General features: G+C 42.3%; 1 protein-coding gene across 1 annotated transcript; it reads left to right on the top strand.

Moving 5' to 3' along the window:
* The first annotated feature begins 13429 nt into the window (after window positions 1-13429).
* A4GNT (alpha-1,4-N-acetylglucosaminyltransferase) lies at window positions 13430-19449 on the top strand. The gene is made up of 3 exons (XM_061193652.1): window positions 13430-13467; window positions 15217-15654; window positions 18835-19449. Exons 2-3 carry the CDS (start codon window positions 15244-15246, stop codon window positions 19447-19449), a joined length of 1026 nt encoding a protein of 341 aa, XP_061049635.1. The 5' UTR covers window positions 13430-13467; window positions 15217-15243.
* The last annotated feature ends 7630 nt before the right edge of the window (window positions 19450-27079 follow it).

Raw genomic sequence — 27079 nt, forward strand, 5'->3', positions numbered from 1 at the left:
CCTCTTCCTTTTCTCCTTCATTTCTTCCAAGAATATGTTCCATTCAGTCACAGCTTTTTGCCTGTTTCTTAACTCTTTATTTCTATCAATTTATTCTAGGGACAAGTGTTTCACCATTGCTATTCCAGCTACTCTGTGCTGCCAGTACAGCTGCTCCAAAGGCATGTGGGGAAATCAGAAAAAGGAGCAGTTCTTCAATACCTACCACAGAATAAGACATAAAAAAAAGCCAATGGAATTTAAGAAGTACAGTTATAGGAACAGAAAAATAGACCAGTGAAACAAAAGAGAAAACTCAAAGACAGACGTGCATATATATGGGGACATACATATGGCAACTTGCTATATGATAGCGCTGGCATCACCACCCAATGGAGAAAGCATGAACTATTCTGTAGATGATGTTGGACAAACTAGTTCACTACAGGGAGAAAAAGAAAAAATCAATCTTTATATCTTACCATGTACAAATGTACACTCCAGATGGACGAATAAACAATGTGAACTATGAAATTATAAAGAAAAAAAGAAAAAAATGTGGGAGAATATCTTTGTGACTTAGGAGTGTGGAAACTGGTAGTGGAAACTGGGACTTCCCTGGTAGTCCAGTGGTAAAGAATCCGCCTGACAATGCAGGGGACATGGTTTCGATCCCTGGTTGGGGAACTAGGATCCCACATGCCATGGGGCAACTAAACCCGCGTGCCCCAACTACTGAACTTGTATGCCTCAATGAGAGAGCCCATGTGCCGCAAACTACAGAGCCCATGCACTCTGGAACCCCCGCACCACAACTACAGAGGCCATGTGCCTTGGAGACTGCAAGCCACAACTAGAGAGAAGACTGCGTGCCACAATGAAGAGCCCATGTGCCGCAATGAAAGATCCCGCATGCCTCAACAAAGATCCCGTGTGCTGCAAATAAGACCCGACACAGCCAAAAATAAATTAAATAAATAAATAAATAAATAAATAAATAATAAATCTGAAAAAAAATAGGATCCCCAAAATGTAAATCATTCAACAAAATAACTGTTGTACTTATTGCATCAAACTGAAAATATCTGTTAAATAGAGGACATCAAAGACAAATTAATCCAGATAATATGTTGGGAAATGATAATTGCAATGTTTAAGACCAACACAAGACTAATATCTAGATTCTACAAGGGATTTGTAGATTTGTAAGAAGAAGGCAGAGAACCCAACAGACAAATGAACCAAGCATATGAAAAAGCAATTTACAGAAGAGGAAAACAAACAGCTAACTTATATGTGAAGAGATGCTCAAACTCATTAGTTATCAGAGAAGTGCAAGTTAAAGCAACAGTGAGATACCTCACAGGAACACTGGTGTACTGATGACAATCTAGCAATTGGTTACCAGCCCAGAACTGGCATGATGGGCACCTGAATAGAATGGGTATGGTAGCAAAGATGGAGGCCATGTATTGTCCAATATTATAGACTCCCACTTCCCAAGATTGATCCAACTTGTCAGCAACAGAGATCAACACTGAGTGCTTGGTATGGCACTATTTCTTGAGGAGACCAACTGGCTACTTGGTGCCCAGTTGATTGACTACATCAGGCCCCTGATGATGAATGTTTCATTGTCACAGGAATGAATATTCCAAGTATGAGTTTGCCTTTCCTGCCTGCAAAGCCTCAGTTACAACACTATTTGGGGTTATGGAATGCTTGATCTACAGGCATGGAATCTCACATAGCATAGCATTTGACCAGGGACTCGATTTACAGTTAGGGAGGTGCAGGGGTGAGCCCATGGGATCTACTCGTTGTATCACATTTTGCACCATCCAGAGGCAGCTTTTGGAAAGACATTCTTAAAGGTGCAGCTGAAGTGCTAGCTTGGAGAAAACACTCTGAAAGAATTGGGTGCTATCCTTCAGGACACAGTATATTCATATCAATTCAGAGACCTGTGTATGGTGCTCTGTTCCCAATAGAAAGAGTAGATGGATCTGGGAATCAAGGGTTATAAATAAGAGTGGCCCCACTGACCTATTGGAGGATTTTGTGCTTCTGTCCCTGTAACTCTGCACTCTTCAGTATTATAGGTTCTGATCTCAAATAAAGCAGATTCTTGCCAGGTGATACTGCAAGGGTCTCACTGAATTACAAATTGTTGCAGGGCACATTGGACTTCTTGTGCCAGGGACCAGCAAGTAAAGGGGACAGTTTCATTGGTAAAGGTAATTGATCCTGATCAGCAGAAGGAGGTCAGGCTGCTTTTACATAACGGTAGCAGGGAGGAATATGAACTGAACCCAGGAGATCCAATCTGGGGCCTCCTGGCATTCCTTGGCCCCATGATAACAGAACAGACATGTGCAGCAACACTGACCTAAGGAAGAGTATGATTATCAAGGGTTCAGGCACTTCAGGGAGGTGAGTTGCACAACCAGCTAAGCTACCAACACCTGATGAGGTAACCTCTGAGGGTGAAGGGAATTCAGAATGGATATTGGAGGACAGAGAGGATGAGTTGCAGCCCTGAGATCAACTTCAACTACAGTGACAGGGGCTGTAGTTCATTCCTCTAACCTCCTTCTTGTTAGTTTCCCCTCAGTAAGAGAGGTCCCTGGGAACCATGGAAGCACTGCTCCCCAAAACTATCTGGAAAAGTAAATCTGTGCAGCTCAAGGGGTGAACTGTGGCAGCCATGAGACTGTGCCTCATGGCCCTCCAACCACAGGGAGCATAAGTGATCAATGGCTCCAGCTACTGTACTATGAAATCCATCACTGAGCTGTGCCAAGACCACTCCTCCCACAGGCTCCTCCCAGCAGTCACTGTGTGTAGCAAGAATACTGAGGTAGACTCGTTCCCAGAAGACACAAGACTCCTCTAGTGGCTGACTTTGGTTTGAGGACTCTCTGATGACTCTGCTGAACCTTCCTTAGACAAGAACAGCCTTGGGCAAGGCAGCCTAGGACACTTCCACCCAAGCTTCTCTCAGACTTGTCCTGTCATTTGACCACTGTCCCAGCCTTATACAGCTCCCTTCTTATGTTTTCTCACACTGGCATTTCTCCTAACAAAATCCTTGCACAGTTAATCTCATCTTGGGGTCTGCTTCTTGAAGGACCTGAATCAACTTGGGATTCACCCCTGCCCCCAGTAGGGTGGTGATGGCCACTGAGCAGAGGGGAATCCCTGCCTCACACTTGGCTCTGGCCCTACTCCCTCCATCTCCTGCCCCACCTCCTACCAGGGTGATAGCTGCCAGCACACATTGAGGAAAAATGTGACTCCTGTTCACGTCAAATCTAGCTGTCCCACCAAAGGCACTGGGCACATGCAGACTGCATAAGGATGCTCCCACATAAGGATACCCCTTCAAGACTGCAACAGGTACTGTTTCACCTAAATTCATAGAGACAGAGTAAGTTAAGCAAAATGAAAAGACAGAGGAACTGATCTCAATTGAAAGAGCAAGAGAAAACCCCTGAAAAAATAATGAGACAGAAAGAAACAATTTATCAGATAAAGAATTCAAAGCATTAGTAATAAGAAAGCTAACTGAATTATGGAAAAGAATAGATGGAAACAGTGAGAATCAAGGAACTGGAAAATATAAAAAAGAATGACCAGAACTGAAGAATACAATAACTGAAGTGAAAAACACACTAGAAGGAATGAATAGCAGACTAAGTGATACAGAAAAACACACAAGTGATTTGGAAGATACAATAATGGAAATAACCCAATCAGAACAGCCAAAAAAAAAAAAAAAGCAAATAAAAACTGAGAACAGTCTAAGAGATTTCTATGATAACATCAAGTGTACCAACATTCGCATTATAGGGGTCCCAGAAGGAAAAGCGAGAGAGAAAAGGGGGTCGAAAATGTATTTGAGGAAATTATGGCTGAAACCTTCTCAAACTTCAAGAAGGAAACAGACATCCAGGTATCATAGGAAGCACAGAGTGTCCCAAACAAGATGAATCCAAACAGACCCACACCAACAAAATCATAATTAAAATGACAAAAGTTAAAGAGATAATTCTAAAGGCAGCAAGAGAAAAACAGAGCCATAAACAAGGGGATCCCCAGAAGGCTATCAGCTGATTTCTCTGCAGAAACTTTGCAGGCAGAAGGAAGTGGCATCGTATATTTAAAGTGCTGAAAGGGGGGCTTCCCTGGTGGCGCAGTGGTTGAGAATCTGCCTGCCAATGCAGGGGACACGGGTTCGAGCCCTGGTCTGGGAAGATCCCACGTGCCGCGGAGCAGCTGGGCCCCTGAGCCACAATTACTGAGCCTGTGCATCTGGAGCCTGCGCTCCGCAACAAGAGAGGCCGCGATAGTGAGAGGCCCGCACACTGCGATGAAGAGTGGCCCCCGCTTGCCACAACTAGAGAAAGCCCTCGCACAGAAACGAAGACCCAACACAGCCATAAATAAATAAATAAACAAATACTGTAAAAAAAAAAAAAACCACTCATGTCTGAGAGCTGTGTTTTAAAGTGCTGAAAGGGAAAAACATGCAACCTAGGATACCCTACTCAGCAAGTTTATCAAGAGAATGGAAAAAGAGACAACTTCTCAGACAAACCAAAGCTAAAAGAGTTGATCAATACTAAACCTACCCTAAAATAAATGTTAAAGGGTCTTCTGTAAGTGGAAAAGAAGTAAGAAGCAATAAGAAAGGGAAAATCCCACTAGGAAAGGCAAATACATAGTTAGGACTGAGGCTCAACCACTTAAATGAGCCAGTATGAAGATTAAAAGACAAAAAATTATAAAAGCAACTATAACCACAATAAGCAGTTAAGGGATAAACATGAAGATGTAAAATATGACATCAAAACCACAAAATGTGGGGGAGGGGAGTAAAAAAGTAGGTCTTTTAGAATGTGGTTGAACTTAAATGACTATCAGTTTAAAACAAATAGATATAGTTATAGGTCAACATATACGAACCCCATGATAACCACAAATCAAAAATGTACAATAGATACACAAAAACTAAAAGGAGAGAAACACAAGCATACTACTAAAGAAAATCATCAAACCACAAGGGAAGAAAGAAAGAAAGAAACAAACAAAAAAGACATGAATAGAGTAGAGCTACAAAAACAACCAGAAATCAAGCAATAAAATGGCAATAAGTACATACTTACTAATAATTACTTTAAATGTCAATGGACTCAATGCTCCAATCAAAAGACATAGAGTGGCTAATTGGATAAAAAAGCAAGACTCTTCTATATGCTGCCTTCTGAAGACTCACTTCAGAGCTAAAGACACACATAGACTGAAAGTGAAGAGATGGAAAAAGATATTTCATGCAAACAGAAATGACAAGAAGGCAGGGTTAGGAATACTCATATCAGACAAAATAGAGTTTAAAACAGAGGCTATAACAAAAGACAAAGGAGGGCATTATATAATGATAAAGGGTCAATATAAGAAGCAGGTATTATACTCATTAACATACGTGCACCTAATATAGGAGCACCTAAATATATAAAACAAATACTAGCAGACATAAAGGCAGAAATTGACAATAATACAATAATAGTAGGGGACTCTACCACCCCACTTATATCAATGGACAGATCATCCAGAAATAAAATCAATAAAGCAACAGTGGTCTTAAATGGCACAACAGACCAGTTGGACTTAACAGAAAAGATCAATGAAGCCAAGAGCTGGTTTTTTGAAAAGATAAACAAAATTGATAAACCTTTGGCCAAACTTATCAAGAAGAAAAGAGAGAGGACCCAAATAAGTAAAATAAGAAATGAAAGAACAAAAATAACAATTGATTCCACAGAGATACAAAAAATCATAAAAGAATACTATGAACAGTTACATGGCAACACATTGAACAACCTAGAAGAAATGGACAAATTTCTAGAAAAATACAACCTGCCAAGAAGAAACAGACACTTTGAACAGACTGACCACTAGTAGTGAAATTGAATTTGTAGTAAAAAGAACTCCCAGCTAATTAAAGTCCAGGACTGGATGGCTTCACAGGTAAATTCTACCAAACATATAAAGAAGACCTAATACCTATCCTTCTCAAACTATTTCAAGAAATAGAAGAGGATGGAACACTCCCAAATTCATTCTACAACGCCACCATAACCTTGATGCCAAAACCAAAGATATTACAAAAAAAGAAAATTACAGGGCAATATTGTTGATGAATATAGATGCAAAAATTGTCAAAAAATATGAGCAAAGCAAATCCAACAACAAATAAAAAGGATCATACATCATGATCAAGTGGGATTTACTTGAGGGATGCAAGGATGGTTCAATATTTGCAAATCAATCAATGTGATAACCACATTAGCAAAAGGAAGGATAAAAATCACATGATCATCTCAACAGATGCAGAAAAAGCATTTGACAAAATTCAACATCCATCATGATGAGAACTCTCACCTAAGTTGAAAAAGGGGAACATATCTTAACATAATAAAGGCCATATCCACAGCTAATATCATACTCAATGCTGAAAAACTGAAAGCCTGGGCTTCCCTGGTGGCGCAGTGGTTGAGAATCTGCCTGCCAATGCAGGAGACACAGGTTCAAGCCCTGGTCTGGGAAGATCCCACATGCCGTGGAGCAACTAGGCCTGTGAGCCACAACTACTGAGCCTGTGCGTCTGGAGCCTGTGCTCCGCAACAAGAGAGGCCACGATAGTGAGAAGCCCACGCACTGCGATGAAGAGTGGTCCCCGCTTGCCGCAACTGGAGAAAGCCCTTGCACAGAAACGAAGAACCAACACAGCCAAAAATAAATAAATAAAGGAGTTCCTTTAAAAAAAAAAACAACTGAAAGCCTTTCCTTTAAAATCTGGAACAAACAAGGATTCCCACTCTTGCCACTTTTCTGTTTAATGTAGTACTGGAAGTCCTAGCCACAGCAATCAGACAAGAAAAAAAAAAAAAAGCACCCAAATTGGAAGAGAAGTAAAACTGTCACTGTTTGCAGATGACATGATACTATATATAGAAAACCCAAAAGTCTCCATGACACTTTTCATAGAACTAGAACAAATAATCCTAAAATTTATATGGAACCACAAAAGACCCTGAATTGCCAAAGCAATCTTGAGAAAAAAGAACAAAGCTTGTGGTATCATGGTCCCTGATTTCAGACTATGCGATAAAGCTACAGTAATCAAAACAGCATTGTACTGGCACAAAAACAGATTAAATGGATTAGAATAGAGAGTTCAGAAATAAACCCACACACCTATGGTCAATTAGTCTAAAACAACGGAGGCAAGAGTATACAGTGGAGAAAAGACAGTCTCCTCAATAAGTTGTGTTGGGAAAACTGGACAGCTACACATGAAAGAATGAGATTAGAACATTTCCTCATACCATATACAAAAATAAATTCAAAATGGATTAAAGACCTAAATGTAAGACATGAAACCATAACACTTCTAGAAGAGAACATAGGCAGAACACTCTTTGACATAAATTGTAGCAATATTTTTTGGGATCTGTCTCCTAAGGCAAAAAAATAAATAAAAGCAAAAATAAATAAACAGGACCTAATTAAACTTGGAAGCTTTTGCACAGCAAAGGAAACCACTGAGAAAACAAAAAGACGGCCTACTAAATGGGAGAAAATATTTGAAAATGTTATGATCAATAAGGGGTTAACATCCAAAGAACATGAACAGCTCAAAGAACTCAATATCAAAAAACAAACACCCCGATTAAAAAATGGCCAGAAGACCTGAATAAATATTTTTCCAAAGAAGATATACAGATTGCTAACAGGCGCATGAAAATATGTTAAATATCGCCAATAGAGAAATGCACATCAAAACCACAATGGAACATCACCTCACACCTGTCAGAATGGCTAACATCAAAAAGTCTACAAATAACAAATGTTGGCGAGGATGTGGAAAAAAGGGAACCCCTGCACACTGTTGGTGGGAATGTAAACTGGTGTAGCCACTGTGGAAAACAGTATGGAGGTTCCTCAAAAAAATAAAAATAGAACTACCATATGACCCAGAAATTTCACTCCTGGGTATATATATCTGAAAAAAACTAAAACACTAACTCGAAAAGATACATGCATCCCAATGCTCATAGCAGCATTATTTACAAGAGCTAACATATGGGAGTAACCCATGTCCATCAGCAGATTAACGGATAAAGAAGATGTGAGATATATATATACACACACACACACAATGAAATATTACTCATCCATGAAAAGAATGAAATTCCACAGCATTTGCACCAATGTGGATGGACCTACAGAATATTATGCCTAGTGAAATAAGTCAGAGAAAGACAAATACTGTATGATATTGTTTATATGTGGAATCTGAAAAATAAAACAAATGAATGTATATAACAAAACAGAAACAGACTCACAGATATAGAGAACAAAGAAGTGGTTACCAGTGAGGGTGAGAGAAGGGAGGAGGGGCAAGATAGGGGTAGGGGATTAAGAGGTACAAATTACTATGTATAACATTGATAAGGAGCAAGGATATATTGTACAGCAGAGGGAAATATAGCTATTATTTTATAATAACTTTAAATGGAATATAATCTATAAAAATATTGAATCACTATGCTGTACACCTGAAACTAATGTAATACTGTAAATCAATTATACTTCAATTAAAAAGAGTATTTAAAAAAAAGAATGACTCCTTGATTTTTGACTTGGGTAGTGGGTGCGTGGTGATTGTCAGGCACTGAGATAAGGGAGACCAAGGATCTCCATTTAAATAGAAAAGGTATGGGCTTCCCTGGTGGCACAGTGGTTGAGAGTCTGCCTGCCAATGCAGGGGACACGGGTTCGAGCCCTGGTCTGGGAGGATCCCACATGCCGCGGAGCAACTAGGCCCGTGAGCCACAACTACTGAGCCTGCGCGTCTGGAGCCTGTGCTCCGCAGCAGGAGAGGCCACGATAGTGAGAGGCCCGTGCACCGCGATGAAGAGGGGCCCCCACTTGCCGCAACTAGAGAAAGCCCTCGCACAGAAACGAAGACCCGACACAGCCATAAATAAATAAATAAATAAATAAATAAATAGAAAAGGTATAACAAGAGGACAGATTATGGGGTGTGCGGAAGGACGAGAGGAAGGGAAGGCAGAGAGGTCTCAGGTAAGGAGGACACTTCCACCTGTTATGGGTTTCTGTTGCAGATGAATTTGCCCTTTCCCCACTGGAGGCCTGGTCTCAGTTCTCCAAACCTTAAAGAGCAGCTCCAACTGCAAAAACAGATTCTCAGGAAAGCATATGGATGGAGATCAGAGAGAAGAAGCTTACTGTGAGGTTTCTGTCTCAGTCAGCTTGGGCTGCTATACAAAATACTTCAGACTGGTGGCTTCATCAACAGACCCTTACTCCTCACAGTTCTGGAGGCTGGGAAGTCCAAGATAAAGGTACAGATTGGGTTCCTGGTGAGGACCCTCCTCCTGGATCGTAGACAGCTACCTTCTTGCTGTGTCTTCACATGGCCTTTCCTTGTGCATGCTCATGGGGAGAGGGATCTCTGTCTTCCTCTTCTTATAAGGATCCCACCCTCTTGATCTCATCTAAGGCTGATGGCTTCTGAAAGGCCCTACCTCCAAATACCATCACACTGGGGGTTAGGGCTTTAACATAGGAATTTTGGTGATGGTACGGGTTGGGGCGTAGGGCCACAAACATTCAGTCCATAACAGTTTCTTTCAGCCAGAATGGGAAGTGCTCATTCTTGTGGCCACTCAGTTTTTATAAAGGTACCCGTGTCATGTGGACACTTGGTGTAGGTGGCTCCAAGATGTTCCCAATTCCTTACAGGAAGAAGAAATTAAGCACTGACTTATAAAAGTTAATAGCAAAGCCCCTTTGAACAGCCCTACATGATCAGACTGGTTGCACTGACTTCTGTGGGCTTCTTGCAGACCCTGTTCTTCAACCTGGAAGAGTGGCGTCTGAGGCACAACTGATTCATTGAGAACAATTATTTCCCCTTGTCTCCCTGCCCTTCTCCCCCACCCCTTCTTTTATCTGCAAGTAAATTTTAAAAGGGGGAAAATTACATGTGTGAAGAGAGTAATATCCAGAATAAACCCAGAAGCACATTCTTGGTAGCTATATAAGGTTTTGTAAGCAGAAGCATGTTTGATTAGTATGGCTGTGTGGAGAACAAAAACCATTATCTCCAGAAACACAAGGCTAGAAGCATTTTTTTCTTGGAAATGCAGAATAGTTTAAAATATTGCCACAGGACAAGGAGATTTTACTCTGGCATGAACTCACTGATTTTTAGTAAAAAAAAAATTTTTTTTTCCAGATTTGATGTTGATAATGTCACTCCTCAATGTGTCCCACGGGTTAGGCTATGGATTCTTTCTCAGTCTGCAGTGAACTTCCTCTGTCCAGTGGTCTCCTCTCTTGTCATGGAAACCCAATACTCCAGTCTCTGTTTCAGCATCAGAAGAGTGGTGAAAGGTATTGGCAACGTTGATAAGCTATTACTCTCTGTGTATTTGTTTTGCCCTGCTAATGGCTGAATGCTTTAACAAGCTTATCAGTCCCACTTGTTTAACAAATGTTAAAAACCGGAACTGTGGTTCCAACAGCTCCAAGGAAAACAGGACAAGGGTTGTTGGCTTGAACATTTCCTCTTGCAGTAAATTGTAGTTCAAAGAAGCTACAGAATTGAGAGGTAGCATTTCACGTGTAATTGTAGGCAACAAACATTTATTGTTAAAAATTCCTTTAACGTTTCCTTCTTGACACAGTGGGTCCTTTATAGCAGAGGGAGTCTAGATCCAAACACTGAACTATTTCCAACTGAGGTTATCAGAGGTTATCTGCAGGGCCAACGAGTGCAGAGATCTCTGCTGGTTCCTTGATTTTCTTCCCGGTACTGCCTTTTCTTTGTATTAGCTTCAAACATCCAAAGAACAGCGTTGTAAAATACAATAGAAAGAACAACGGATTCAGAATTTTTTCCCATCCTGTTCATTTATTTGGGGCTACACCAATCCATGTTTCCTAAGGTCTCATCACTCAGCAACAATTACCAAGGCTCTATAATCCATTGGATTGACCAAGTCTGGCTTACGTTGCAATGTAGGAAGTAAGAGCTCTCTCAGAGGAGACCTAAACTCTAGGAAAGTAGATAATACCTGGATGCATGTGTGACTGTCACCAGTGTATTCAGACCCATCCATTGCTTAAAGGTAAATAGCTCTGGGTACATCTCTACTCAGATATCTGTACTGAGGTTCCTAGGGGTTGCTTGGCTGGTTGAAGAAGGCCTGAGATTGTATGGTGAAGATATCTGTGGGAATTTTAAACAGAATTAATGTCACGGAGGGTCAAAGAGCAGGGACATTCCTCAGGTGATATGTAGGAGAAGCTGTGGATAAATGGCGTCCAGGGTAAAGGTACTAATGAAAGCTATGGCTTCAGGGTCCAGGGTCTCCTGAAACCTATCCTTGAGCCTCTAGGGATCTGTGGAGTCCAGGTTAGGAGCTGCTGCTGTGGCATCTGCCTGCACAGACAGAAAGCTAGTGTGGTACAGGCCAGAGAAAGCAGAAGAGGGAGCAGACCGAAGGGAAGGCAGTTCTGCTCTGAACACGAGAGGGAAGGCTGAAAGGATCCAGGGTCCCTGGGACGTTCCTGGTAGAGTGCCTCAGATGACAGGAGGCCTCCTTGGAAAGACTCAGCAAGGACATCAGGCTGTGATCCTAAAAAGATCCCAGGCACCAGAGGCTGACTGCTGACTTCTGCACACATCTCAACAATTCTCACACGGGGCTGAGGATTTCCTTCTCAGCTGTTCACTGGGAAACAGATTTCATTCATCTGAAAACAACAACGACTTAATGTTTGTCATCATGGAGTCCAGGCCATCTACAGTAATAGTATTCCATTTTTTCTCCTCTTATCCTTGGTGGAAAGTGGGAGTTGCTTCTTTGGCTTATAGAGCCCTTTCATCCTCACAATGACCCTGAGGTCAGCACTGTACAGAGGAGCTGAGGCTCTGGGCAGTTTCAGGACTTGCTCTGGTACTCTTGGCTACAGTGGGTAGAGGCATGACTCCACGCTCATTGCTCTTTTCATCACACCCTCTACTTGGTTCTTGGTCAGACAGGTCGTACTTTTTGTGCTTAGTATTTCACTGCATCGCTAATGCTCACTTTCATCCCTGTGACAAAGATCACCAACTACTTCCCTGCTCTCTGCCTCGACCACTTGTTTGATGGTGTTGGCTATCTTGCAAGCAGCTAGAAGGCACCAGGATCTGTGACCCACCTGAAATGTGGGCACTAGGAATGTATCACTCCCACAAATGGAGTCCTCTGGTTACCCCAGAGTGCAGTCCAGGAGCTCTGCTTCCTCTGCCCCTCCATAAGGAAAGAACGACCAATCTATCCAGTGCCAGGGAACTTTTGCAAAGATGCCAAGGTACCCTGACCCTAGAATTGACAAGGTCCACAGAAGAAATTCAGCTCCAAAAGGAAGAGGAGTGTGTGGAGACCCAAAGAGCTGTTCCTGGGGAACCTCGGGCACATAGAAAACGAGAAGCCACCGACAAGTGGGACAGCTTTACTTCCCTTGATGTAGGAGCTGCTATATCAGGATCCAGAGTCTGCTTAGGAGGGAACCTCCCTGTTCACACCAGAGCATTCTGTGGATACCTGTTCATGGCTGAGAGAAGGCTCTGGGTGAAGACAGAGCAGAGGATGGCTCGAAAGAGGATTACTAAGCGTGCCTGTCAGGGGTGATAGGGAGCAGACCACAGGAGAGTCACACTATCTTGGGAGATGTGGGGATTACCACATCAGTGGAGGGTGGGGATGCTGACCTCGTGAGACGGGGAGGAAGCTCACATCCCACAGCAGGGACTTCTGGGCAAAGGGAAGCCACCATAACTGAAATCGGGGAATCAATTCTCGTTCCAGATCACCAGGCCCTTGGACTGCTGGTGTTTCTACATTACTTACTTATTTGTGGAGATGGATTTTCTTTTCTTTCAACAAAATCTTTTGTTTGCAAAGCTTGGGCCAAGTTACAGGGTTGTCTGGTGAAGGAACTTCCCCAAGTCTCTGACCATGATTTTGACTGAGGCCAAACTGCTTAGGTGCACGCTTTATTGGCGCCAGGATTGTGCTACTATACAGTTTTCTTCAGGTGAAATTGTTGCTTTGTAACCCTCCTGATAGGCCCACAAACCAGCAGGATTATTGTGTAGGTCACCTGAAAAATCATGTGAACCCCTTACGATCTGCAAGTCTCTGTGCTTAGGGCAACTTAGCAAAGGGAGGAGTTTCCTGGGAACTTCTTGTGTTTGGCATAATCTTCTGCCAATGATTTACTTCCTTCAGCACTGTTGAATTGAAGGTTAGGTAGTGATTCATCAGAAAGTGTAGTAGGAAAAAACTTGTCATCATTGCTAAGACAGCAGGTATTGGCTAACTACAAGTTTCTGTCTAGAAGGTAAGCTCTGATTTACTGGATTTGTATTTTCAGAAAGAGTTACATGTAAAGCAAAAAATAGACTACTGATGAATGGAGATCTCTGCTGTCCTGGAGTTGGCTGGAGTTAGAGCTTATGGTGAGGGAGAGGGTGATACTGCAGGTAACTGCTCAGAGCCTGAGCTTTGGGGACAGGTAGACCCTAGTTAAAATCATGGCTCCGCTAACTGTGTAATCTTGGCAAGTTATTTAATCTTCAGTTTGCTTCTTCTTAGTTCTATTAGTTTTTTGGTAAATTATCTTGGATTTTCTAGGTAGGCAATCATATTTTCTACAACTAGTGATATTTTTGTCTCTTCCTAATATTCATAGTAGAAATTATTTTCTCTTGTTTCACTGCATTGGTTAGACTTACCAGAATGGTGGTGAAAGTAACAGTGATAATGGACATCCATGTCATATTCCTGGTCTTAATGGGGATATTTCAAATGCTTCACATTAAGGATGAACATTGCTATATGTTCTGGTAGACACTGTCAGCTTAAGAAAGTTTCCTTGTGCTTTTTAAAAAGCATGAATGGATGTCAAATTTTAGCATGCTGTTGTTAGCATCTACTGAGCCAAAATGATCATACAGCTTTTCTTCTTTAATCTGTGGAAATAATGCATTTCATTAATAGTTTTCCTATTAATTCATTATTTTCCTATTGCAAATCATCCTTACATTCCTCAAATAAAACCTAATCAATGCATCTTTCTTTTTAACATCGCTGGATTTGATTTGATCATATTTTATTTAGAATTTAAAAAATCAAAACTTAATAATTATTAGAGAAATGCAAATCAAAACCACAATGACATATCACCTTTCATCTGTCAGAATGGCTAGCATCAAAAAGTCTACAAATAACCAATGTTGGCGAGGAGGTAGAGAATAGGGAACCCTCATACACTGTTGGTAGGAATGTAAATTGGTGCAGCCACTATGGAAAACAGTATGGAGGTTCCTGAAAAAACTAAAAATATAACAGAAGTACCATATGATCCAGCAATTCCACTCCTTGGTATATAACCAAAGAAAACAAAAACACTAATTTGAAAAGATACATGTACCCCAATGTACATAGCAGCACTATTTACAACAGGCAAGATATGGAAGCAACCCAAGTGTCCATCAAAAGATGAATGGATAAAGAAGATGCGGTATATACATATGTATATACAATGGAATTATTACTCAGCCACAAAAATAATGAAATTCTGCCATTTGCAGCAACGTGGATGGACCTAGAGAATATTATACTTACTAAAATAAGTCAGACAGAGAAAGATAAACACTGTATGATATCGCTTACATGGGGAATGTAAAAAATCATACAAATGAACACACATGCAACACCAAAACAGACTCAAAGGTAGAGAAAACAAACTAGTGGTGACCAAAGGGGAGAGGGAAGGGGACAGGGGGCAAACAGGGGTAGGGGATTAAGAAATATGAACTATACTAGGTATAAAATTGATAAGCGACAGGGATATATTGTTTAGCAAGGGAATTATAGCCATTATTTTGTAATAACTTTTAATGAAATATAATCTGTAAAAATACTGAATCACTATGCTATACACCTGAAAGTAATCTGATATTATAAATCAACTATACTTCAATTAAAAAAATCTAAGCTTGAAAATGATATTCAGGTATCATCTTCTTGTGTGCTCTCTTTATCAGGTTTTGTGACTATGATTTTTAATTAATAGTGTTGATTTTAGGGAGCAGGACAGGAGAGAGCGGTGGACATGCTGATGAAGCTTCAGCTCTCCCTGTTGGTCATCCTGCTGCTTGCCTGTGGCTTCCTCTACCAGTTCACCCTGAAGTCCAGCTGCCTCTTCCCCCACCTGCCTCCCTACAAGTCCCAGCAGGGGCTGGAAGCCCTCCTGGGCCATGGGCGCAGCATCGTGTTCCTAGAGACCTCAGAGAGAATGGAGCTATCCCCGCTGGTCTCCTGTGCTGTGGAGTCGGCGGCCAAGGTCTACCCTGAGCAGCCTGTGCTGTTACTTATGAAAGGGCTCAACAGTTCCATGCAGCTGCCCCCAAACTCCACTTCCCCAGCCCTTTCCCTCCTCTCAGCAATAGACAATGTTTTCCTCTTCCCGTTGGATATGAAAAGCCTGTTTGAAGACACACCGTTGTTTTCGTGGTACACTCAAGTAAGTGTTCAGAGAATCTCAGAATGTCGGTGTTGGGAAGGACCATAGAAAATGGGTCCAATCTAGCCATTTTATAGATGGGTACACTGAGGGTAAGGCTAGATTGTCAGAGATAGGCTAGAACCCAGATCTTTCGACTCTTGCCTGGTCTTCATTCTACGGTGTTGAGTCCTGATTCAAGGAAACAGGAGAGACTTGATTTAGGCTTATCTTTACCCTGCTGCCTTTTGCTTTCACCTTATTTCTTAGGATTTCTTGAGACTATTCTTAATTGAATGAGTTTCTACATCTTTTCTAGGTGTATAGACCATTCATTTTTCACTGACAGTTTTAAACCCATCTATGTTAAACTTTTTTTGCACCTAAGGGGGGAAATTAGGCAATATTTAACTTGAAAATGATGTAAATAGAAAATTCATGAAAGATCAGGTGGGTGCTGCTGTATGAGATTGGGTTACATTGAGATATGATCAAGAAACTCCTGGGGCTCTTAGGAATTTTGTAATTTTGTGTGAAACTCCCTCTACCTTTTCCTTTAAAGGACACTTGTGGTGGCATTTAGGGTCCATGATAATCCAGGATAATCTCCTCAGCTCAAGATCCTCAATTTTTTTTTTTTTGGCCGCACCGTGTGGCATGTGGGATCTTAGTTCCCCGACCAGGGATCGAACCCACACCCCCTGCGGTGGAAGTGCAGACCTCCAGGGAAGTCCCAAGATCCTTAATTTAATCACATTGGCAAAGACCCTTTTCCTATAGAAGGTAATATTTACAGGTTTCAGGAATTAGGACCACTGAGTGGCTGTTATTCAGCCTACTACAGTATGTGTATAAAAAAAGAGAAAACTCCTGTCCCACCCTCTCTCATTCACCTGGGGACTGAGTGGGCTGTCCTGGGTGGGGGACACACTTGCACCTTGGAGGAGTCGGGCTGTGGCATCTTCTGCCCCAGTTAGGCTACAATAGGATAGCTGGTGGCCAGCTGTTAGGATGACCTAGCGTGCCATCACCTGCTGGTGACCGCTGGATTTGCTGCACTGATTTGGGCAACTGTAGCCCTTGAAGATGCCCAGGGATGAGTACTGAGGGGGTGGGGAGGGAATAAGCAAACAGAATCCTAATCCCCTTTTTGGTGCTCACCTCCGGGGGAGCCTTGTGTTTTACGTTGATGTTAGTCCAATGCCCACATCAAGGTAGGCTTCCTTCCTTCTGTGCGGCTTTTGATATCTGGGTCTGTTCACTAATAATCACCAATTTACCAAATAATCAACTTTACTTATTTTTACTGAAAGTAAGTGGGTCTCTGGAGTCAGACTGCCTGGGTTAAAATGTAACCTCTGCCTCTCTTACCTTGCATGAATGACTGAACTTCTTGGTCTTTCCTTTTAATTTTTCACTTGAAAAATAGAACTAATAATAGTACCTATTTTTGAGGATTTGTGTAGATTATAAGAGATCAGAACAGTTATTGATACGTTTTTTTTTGAATTTTTGAATTATATTTATTTTTTTATACAGCAGGTTCTTATCAGTTATCCATTTTATACATATTAGTGTATACACGTCAATCCCAATCTCCCAATTCATCACACCACCACAGTTATTGATAAATTTTAGCTATTATTATTCATGAGGTTTTCAGCAATTGTATACAATATAATGATGTTAATAGCTCAGGTGAAGATTTCTGCAAAGTCTTAGCGGACTTGCTTTCGTTTGGCTTTATAGTAGAATTTAAGAAAATGTTTCTTTCGTCAAAAGCCAAGGTCATTGTTTAATCTTTTAATCAACATATTTAAATTCAGAAAAATCTACTGTGTTTTCTGTATTCAAAATTTTAGCATTCCATTTGGGAACACTGGCATTTATAATGGTTTATTTTTATTCGTTTCGAAGTCAATTTCTGTTTTGTTCACATTTCAGCGTTTTCAGTTATCCTTGACTCCTCTGTCTCCGGCTCCATATCCAATCCATCAGCACATCCTGACCGGCTTTATCTTTACCGTGTGCCCAGAATCTGACCACTTCTCTCATCTCCTTTATCGTCACCCTGGTCTAAACCACCATCATCTCCTGCCTGGATTATTTCAACAGCTTCCTAACTTGCCTCTTTGCTTCTGCCCTTGCCCCCGCCCCCATCTATTTTCCACACTGCACCCAGTGTGACCCCTTTTAGACTAATTCAGATCACATCACTCCTTTCTTTCAAACCTTCCAAATCATTTCAGTCTTTACTCCAGCCTACGGGATCCTCCCTCACTCCCGCCCCTGCCCCCGCTCTGATCTGGTTTCCTACCCTTCTCCCTTCACTACTCTGCACTGCTGTTTTCCTGTTCCTGTACATAGTGAGTGTGCTCCTGCCCCAGGGCCCTTGCACTTGCTGTTTCCTCTACCTAGAGCCCTCTTCTCGGAGATACCAGCATGGTTCATCCACCCACTTCATCCAACGTTCTGCTCGAACCCAAGATAAGATAATGCTCCATCCTGCCCCCTTCATAGCCCCCTCGCCTGACTTTTTTTCCTTCATAGTCCTTATGAACACCCAACATATGATATACTTGTTTGTTGTCTATCTCCTGCCAGTAAAGATTTTTATCTGTTTGTTCACTGCTGTATCCTTAGCAGCTTAGAGCTTGGTGAATAGCAAGTAGGCCTTCAATGAATATTATTAAAGGAATTAATTAGTGAATGAAGGCGTGGATGCATTTTAAGATTCTTTTACCAATTTCTCAAAGAGCATAGATATTAATCTATCTTATATTTTCATATTTGTTTATTTTTCTTTATCAGTTCTCAGCACTTTTAGGACTTACAAAAAATTCTTTCTTCACAGTTTCATATTTGTGGTTAATTTCCATCCTGCTGAAAGTGACTCATACAGTTCATTGTGAAATCCCTTCTGGGTTTCATCTTTCTACTGCTTTTTTCAAAAAACAATTTCATGATATCTTTAAAAGCTGCTAAAACCTTCCCATTGATAATGATTGCTGTACACTTTTCACTTAAAGGCAACTTTTTTGGGTGGAGGTAATTTTGGTAAATTTGCAATATTGTGCTTTTGGCAAATAGATTTTTGGGAAGTTGGCTTGCTTCCTCCTCAGCTACCCTGTGCCTGGCCTCCTGCTGTGACACCCCTCCCTCTTCCGCTGCCTGGGGGCTAATTTGCACCTGCTCCTGCAGATCAACAGCAGCACAGAGAGATACTGGCTCCATGTCAGTTCAGATGCATCCCGCCTGGCCTTCATCTGGAAGTACGGCGGTGTCTACATGGACACTGATGTCATCTCCATCAGACCCATCCCCGAGGACAACTTTCTGGCTGCACAGACATCTCAGTTCTCCAGTAATGGGGTGTTTGGATTCCTCCCCCACCACCCTTTCCTGTGGCAGTGCATGGAAAACTTTGTGGAAAATTACAATCCAGATATTTGGGGCCACCAGGGTCCCGAATTGATGACGAGGATTTTGAGAGTGTGGTGCAAACTCAGAGACTTCCAGGAGGTGAGCGACCTCAAGTGTTTAAACTTCTCCTTCTTACACCCCCAAAGATTTTACCCCATCTCCTATGTAGCGTGGAGGCGCTACTATGAAGCCTGGGACACAGAGCCGAGCTTCAATGACTCCTACGCGCTGCATCTGTGGAACCATATGAACCAGGAAGGGAGGGCTGTGGTCAGAGGAAGCAACACACTGGTGGAAAATCTCTACCGTAAGCACTGTCCCAAGACTTACAGGGACCTGCTTCAAGGTCCAGAGGGCTCGGTGACTGGGGAGCGGGGCCCAGGTAACAAATAGAGCCAATGCTGGGTCGTTGGTGCTACACTGTGGAACTGGCCACTTCCTGGAGTGCCAGGCTTTCACCTGATCTCCACTTCCCCTAGGTGTGCGGAGGCTCACCCACATATCAGTTACAGTTACAATTTTCCACATCATTCCACCAAAAAACTATTAGAACTAATAAAGGAATTCAGTAAAGTGACAGTCAATACACAAAAACAGCTGCATTTCTAACCACTAATAATGAACCATCAGAAAGAAAAAGAAAACAATCCTATTGAAATCTGCATCAAAAAGAACAAAACACCTAGGAATAAGTTTAACCAAGGATGTGAAAGGCCTGCACATTGAAAACTTTAGGACATTGATGAAGAAATTGAAGAAGATACAAGGAAATAGAAAGATATCACACGCTCATGGGTTGGAAGGATGAATATTGTTAAAATGTCCATTCTACCCAGAGCAATGTACATACTGAAAGCAATCCCTACCAAAATTCCAATGGCATATTTCTCAGAAATACAGCAAAGGATCCTAATATTTGTGTGGAACAACAAAGGACCAGGAATAGCCAAAGCAATTCTCAGAAAGGAGAACAGGCTGGTGGCATCTCGCTCCCTGACCTCAAACAATATTACAAAGCTACAGTAACCAAAACAGTTGTGTGGTCCTGGCACAAAAACAGACACACGGACCAGAGGAACAGAACAGAGAGCCCAGAAATAAATCTACACGGGTGTGATCAGTTTATTTATGACAAAAGGGCCACGAACATACACAACAGGGAAAGGGCAGTCCCCTCAATAAACAGCACCAGGAAAACTGGACACCACACACCAAAGAACCACACTGGACACAGTCTACACTGCACACAACAGGGATTAAAACCCCACAGTTTTCCACATCAAGACCTTTCTCTCCTGGGTCCTCTGAAGCATGATCCCCCAGCCCCCAGCAGTCAGTCGCACACAGGAAGTCTCTCCCCACTTTTCCACACTTCTCTTCACTTTTTCCTCAACTTTTTCTCCCAGTGGGACCTCCCTGGGAGGGTCCTGAGAAAACTGTGCTCCTGTCCGCATGGATGCAGCCCGGTGTTGTCCTCAAGCTGAAACCCCAGCGGGTTCTATGGAGACTGAGCACTGACAGCAACGTTGCCGCCCCTGTCCGGAAGCCAAAGTCCTAGAGGTGCCCGAGAAAGTGGAGCTCCCGGTAGCTGAGCGAGGATGAAACTCTCCCGTGCCCCGGGTCATAGAGGTGGGCTCAGCGCCCCCTGCTGGCAGGGGGGGGAAGTGCAGGTCGCGCATGTCAGTAAGAGTGGGCTTTCTGTGTCTATAATAGAAAAATCCCAAAGACCATTGACGTAGAAGTATAGAAGTTCATTTCTCTCTCACGTAAAAGTAGTCTGAAGGCAGGCAGATCAGGGTGGGTATGGCCACTGCAGTCATCAGGGATCTAGGCTTCTTCCATCTTTCTGTTTGCCATCCTGCCCGTAGTCCATATGGCAGCTTGATCTCCAGCCCATCACTTCTGCATTTCAGGCAGCAGGATGAAGGAAAGAGGAAAGGTGCACTTCCCTTATCTTATGAAGACTTCCTGCGAGTACCATATAACACTTCCCCTTACATCTCATTGATCAGAATGTAGCTGCAGGAGAGGCTGGGACATTCAAGGAGGAAGAGAAAATGGGTGTTAGGATAGGCAGCTAACAGTTTTGCTACATGTTATATTTACTTCTGTAAGATTAATTACAGGATCTGTTAGAGAATTGGCTGGGGAAAAAAGACTTGATTTCTAGTCCTGAATTTGATATTCATTAAAACATTCAGTCAGTAATATTAATTGAGTCCCCTCTGTGTGCCAAGCACTGATTTAGATGCTGAAGATGCTGCTGGATCAAGCAGACAAGGTCCTGTCTAAATCAGCTTGGGCTGCAATAACAAAGTACTATAGACCGGGTGGCTTATAAACAACAACAATTTATTTGTCACAGCTCTGGAGGCTGGAAGTCCCAGATCAGGTTGCCAGCATGGTTGGGTTCTAGTGAGGATCCACTTCTGAGTGGCAGATGGCACACTTCTTGTTGAATCCTCATATGGTGGGAAGGGGCAAGGGAGCTCTCTGGGGTCCCTTTTATAGGGGAACTAATCCCATTCATGAGGGTTCCACCCTCATGTCCTAAACCTCCCAAAGGCCCCGCTTCCTAATATCATCACTTTGGGGGTAGGATTTCAACATATGAATTTGGGGGGACACAAACATTCAGTCCATTGCAGGTCCCTAGTACTTACATCTTAATGACTGCCCACATCCCCCCCGGGATAGTGTCCTCTGCTCCCCAGGGTGTCTGCTATTCCCTACTCTACCCCAGTTGGCTTATACAAGCAAATTACAAATTCACATTTTAAAAACTGCTGGCCCTTCTACAGTCACATAAAAGTTTACCTCCTCTTTCTAGGAGGTATGAGAATTAATATTTCTTCTACAAATACTCATCAACCAAGATTTTCTAGAACTTTCTTTTTGGTAGTTGCTTTAACAGAAACATAAGTTTATATTTTTCTCCATGTATAAAATTAGGATGCTTTTTCAAATGACATCCACCCATCCCCTTTCATTCTGATATTTCCCCCTTTGAGAATCACTGTTCTGACTGTCTTATTAAAAAATACCCGCAAGTCATGTCTCCTGCCCCAGCTTTATTTATTCCTAGCTACTTGCTCTGGATTCTTAGGTCCAGCCTGACACCAGAGTGAGACTTTGAGGCCTGCTGCTACTCCCCATGGCTGCCCTCTGACCTGTGTCCCCAGAACCCCTGCTGGGTTTCAGCTCACCTGAGTGTCTCCACAGGTGAGGCTTCCTAGGGCTAGCCCTCTGAGGGAGGAGCAGGGTCACACACGCTGGATCTAATTTCCACATCTGGAGAATGCATGACAAATGGTCCTCCAACTAACATTCCCAGTCCCTAGGGTTTGGAAGGGTTTAATTAGAAATATTTTCAATATTTCAAAAATATATGAACTGTTTTATGATGGGACCAAATAGGTCAACCTGAATGTCACATTTCTTTATGCTGGGCTGTGATTGTATGAATTCACTGTGGCAATATTGATAATTTGACATTTGTAGGGAGTTTTACTTGGCAGCAAAATGTTTTTGTTTAATAAAATGTGGGGAATAAATTAATAATGTATTACTTAATAAATGCAGTTTGTTAAGTAGAAAAGAATATTTCAAAACTTGGTGGTGATGGGAAAAAATGCATAGGCTAAATCGTATATGATTAAAAAAAGTAAGCACTAGAGATGTAATGTACAACATGATGACTATAGCTAACACTGCTGTGTGATATATAGGACAGTTGTTAAGAGAATAAATCCTAGGAGTTCTCATCACAAGGAGAAATATTTTTTCCTTTTTCTCTTTCTTTTTACTGTATCTATATGAGAATATGGATGTTAGCTGAATCTACTGTGGTTGTCATTTCACAATATATGTAAATCAGGCTGTATACCTTAAACTTATACAGTGATGTATGACAATCATTTCTCAATAAAGCTGGAAAGAAAACATGGTGGTGAGGGGGGTATTGGGCAAAGTAAAATGAGTAGTGAATGGTAAGAAGGTTGGGATTCCAGATGATCCTGGATTCCTTCTGGCCTTCGGTGAGTCTAAGCCACACGTTTACATCATGATACATTTTGAAAATAGGCCATGCTGGTGTTTTCCCCTATGTTAATTTTTTTCCAAATCCGACACTCGTTCTTAGAATGTCAAACAGTAAGATTGTACGGAGGAAAAGGTGAAAGTCTCTCTTGTACCACTGTCAAGTTTGGTATGTCTCTCACTTTTCTCTGCATATATATCCATGCTATTTGTAAAAAGTCTTGGCCATAGGCTTCCAAGTATCCCTCACTATCGCCTCATCTGCCCTAGCTCTTCCCCACCAGGACCCCCATAATGCAACAACTAAAGGGTGAAGATGGGGACTTCCCTGGCAGTCCAGTGGTTACAACTCCACACTCCCAATGCAGCGGGCACAGGTTCGATCCCTGGCTGGGGAAGATCCTGCATGCTGCACAGCCAAAAAAAAAAAGAATATGTTAAAGCATGAAGACCGGCCCCAGCGTGCTAGTGCTTATGTCAGCTTAGTGGTTAAATATTTTGAATATCACCCCTGAATTTCTCATTTGTATAGTTTAAAAAAACATAAATGGATTCATATAATACATATTATTATGTCAGTTGTTTTTAATTTAACAATACATTTGTCTTGGACACATTTTTTTCATTAACATACCAAGATATATTCTTCGTAAGGGCTGCAGAGTGTTTCATTGTAGGATATATCATAATCTATTTACTTAAACCCCAATTGGTGAACATTTAAATTGATTCTAATTTTAATTGTACAAGAAATACTGTAGTCCTGATTACCACATTTTGGGGACTTTAAATTGTGATGTGTGATGCAAAATTATTTTCAGAAAGCCTGTTTGAAATTGCTAATTTTCCCATCCTTCACCAGTTCCAAAACGCTACTTCATTTTAGCCAATATTATTGTTTAAAAATGTCTCTAATTGTTATGTTACTTTTGGTGAGGTTGAGTGTTTCACATGTTCAATTGGTATATTTTCTTATTCTGTGACTTGCCTAATCTTTTGTTCACTTTTCTATGGGATTGTTTTTCTATTTCTTAGTGACTTAACTAGTCTTTGTATATCAAGGACACAAACATTTTACTATTTTGTCGCAATTTGTGCAGTCTGTCTCAGCCCTCCCCACCTAGTGTTTGTTTCAAGACTCGGAGCGTGGGTCCTGGTTAAAATGACCCTGCATTCTCATTTTGCAAAAGAGGAGGAAAGAGGTCTTTTTATAAGTGCACAGACGTCCTTCAAAGTGATCTTTTTCAGGGAATGGGTTAGAGTGTAAGCTCTGCCTAGGGAAGAGGTTCCCCCTCAGTTCCAGCTGATTCTTGACATGTGAGAGTGTGGGCCTTTTGTTGCTAGATTCTCAGATTTTTCAAGAAGAAACCAGCAAACCAGGTTTTTATGTAAAATGCCCTTCTAACTATACGCCTGTCTGTCTATCTATACATCAATACTGTGAAAACTCAACAATACACCTTTGACCTAAAATCACCTCCAGGACCATTAGTGGCCAGCATCCCAGCACCGAGAGACCTGTCCCCTACACCTCATATGCCCTTTAGGAAAGTGGAATCTGGAACAGGAGCTGACTTCCAAGGTGTGATGCCAGCAGTTGACAGCAGAGGGCACTACTACTATGGGCTCCCTAGAGTGTAAAGTAGACCCTCAATTAGCAGACACGTCCCACTGTTTCCTGACACATCCCTAAGTGTAAGAAGGAGACCAGTTGTGATGGTGTCTATGCTGGTCAGAGAGCTGGTATCTGGCACTGGCCTGAGGAAGAGGTGAGGGGCTACAGGGCAAAATGGAAACCACAGATATCGAGAACCCACCCTTCTGTCCGTCCAATAGTTACGGCTCAGCTGCTCAGGGTGACAGGAATGTCCCCGGGAGTAGCCCACTAGAGCCAGTCTCCTTTGGCTCGTTCCTGTGTCTTGGATCATACACCTGTTCCCACTCGTGCCACCAAATCTTGTGTGTTGTGGCACAGGTGGCACAGCAGAAGGTGACAGCTTCCTAGTGCTAAGTGATCTAGTCCTCTATAAACTCTTGGTTTCCTCGGGTCTTAGAACAGAGCCTGGCACGTAGTAGGCACTCAGTAACTCTTGGCTGTATTAAATGTCAAACTGTGGCCCAGTAAAGGGAGGGTGTGCGGGTTCCACGCATGCGAGGTCTTGGTCAGCTGAAGAAGGAGTCTAAAGACTTTTGCTTTTGGCATTACCGAGAAGGTGGATCTGGGGGCATGTCAAGTTCACTCGCTCACAACAGCCCTGCAAAAGATGGCACCCATTTCCACATGGGAAAATTGAGGCTGGTGGGAAGGACACATGCGCGTGCACACACACACACACATGCACAGAGCTACTTTTTGTATACTTCAGGGAAGCGAGTTGAGACACAAATGCTCCCAACCCTGACACTTGACTGAACTTGGGAGGACACACCCGTGACTGCCAGGCCCTGGGCTGAGATGTTTTAACTAAGTTGGTTCTCATAATGACCTGCTAGGTAGAGTTTATTTTCCCCATTTTACAGAGAGGGTAAGTGACTTCCCAGGGTTACACTGCCTGGGAAGGTGGAATTTAAATGCGTCTTTGACTCCACAGCCTGGATTCTTCTCTACCCTCGAGCTGGTGGCTGACAGTCATCCCTACTTGGGCCTGGCCCCTGTCCACCCATTTTTTTTTTTTTTACATTTAAAAAATTGTGGTAAAATATACATTCCATAAACTTTACAATTTTAACCATTTTCAAGTGTACCATTCAATGGCATTGAGTACATTCACATTGTTGTGCAACAAGCACCACCATCCACCTCTAGAACTTTTTCATTATCCCTGACTGAAAATCTGTACCCATTAGACAATAATTTCCATTCTCTCCTCCTCCCCAGCCCTGTCAACCACCATTCTACTTTCTGTCTCTATGAACCTGACTATACTAGGTACGCTGTATAAGTGGAATCATATATGTCCTTTTGTGTCTGGCTTATTTCATTTAGCATAACATTTTCAAGGTTGATTCATATTGCAGCATGTGTCAGAATTTCATTCCTTTTTAAGGGCTGAAATATATACTTATGTATATAATATATATATAACATTTTGTTTATCCATTCATCTGTCAATGGACACTTGGGTTGTTTCCAACTTTTGGCTATTGTGAATAATGCTGTTATGAACGTGTGTGTACAAATACCTGTTTGAGTCTCTGCTTTTAATTCTTTTGTGTATATACCCAGAAGTGGAATTGCTGGATCATATGGTAATTCCATGTTTAATTTTTTGAGGAGCCACTATTCTCTTTTCCACAGTGGCTGTACCGTTTTACATTCTCACAGCAGTGCATAAATGTTCCAATTTCTTCACATTCTTGCCAATGCTTGTTCCCATGCAATTTTGTTTTGAATACCCCATGACACGGCTTGGCAGATTAAGGCTGCGGTGGCAGGAAGGCTTAAGGAAAAAAAGAATTCCCAGAAATCTGAGTCTCAGTAAAGCAACAGATGGTTATAGGAAGGGGTCAGAGACTGTTATCCAGAAAGAAAGAGTTCTTTGGCTCTGGGTTTCCCAGCTGGATCCACAAGGCTGGCCAGAAGGTTGGGAGTTCGGGGGGAAAGTGGTTGCCATCTGAACAGCCCTGGGATTTACTCAAAGGACCAGCATTGGTTCGGATCAGAAACCAAGACGGTCCCTTTAGTTTAGGACGGGTGGGGCAGGGCTGTCTGCCCAGGAGGCTACAGCTGCCCCCAGCTTTCAGCAGGCCGGCAGCTGTATTGGGTGGGGGGCGGCGTGTGTGTGTGTCTGTGTGTGTCTGTGTAGACGGGAAGACGTCCCCGCCTCTCAGCAAGGCCTGGGAGCCACTCACTAGGATCCCGGATTTTCCTGACGGATTAAACATGGCATTCCCTCCTTCCCGCTTCCGTAACAGGCCTAAAAATAGCTCGTCCCAGAGGGGCTAGGGAGAGGCTCCGCCCCTCTTTGGGGTGGGGTGGGGCGGC

Source organism: Eubalaena glacialis, chromosome 6 (assembly GCF_028564815.1).
Source record: "Eubalaena glacialis isolate mEubGla1 chromosome 6, mEubGla1.1.hap2.+ XY, whole genome shotgun sequence".
Taxonomy (NCBI): Eukaryota; Metazoa; Chordata; class Mammalia; order Artiodactyla; family Balaenidae; genus Eubalaena; species Eubalaena glacialis.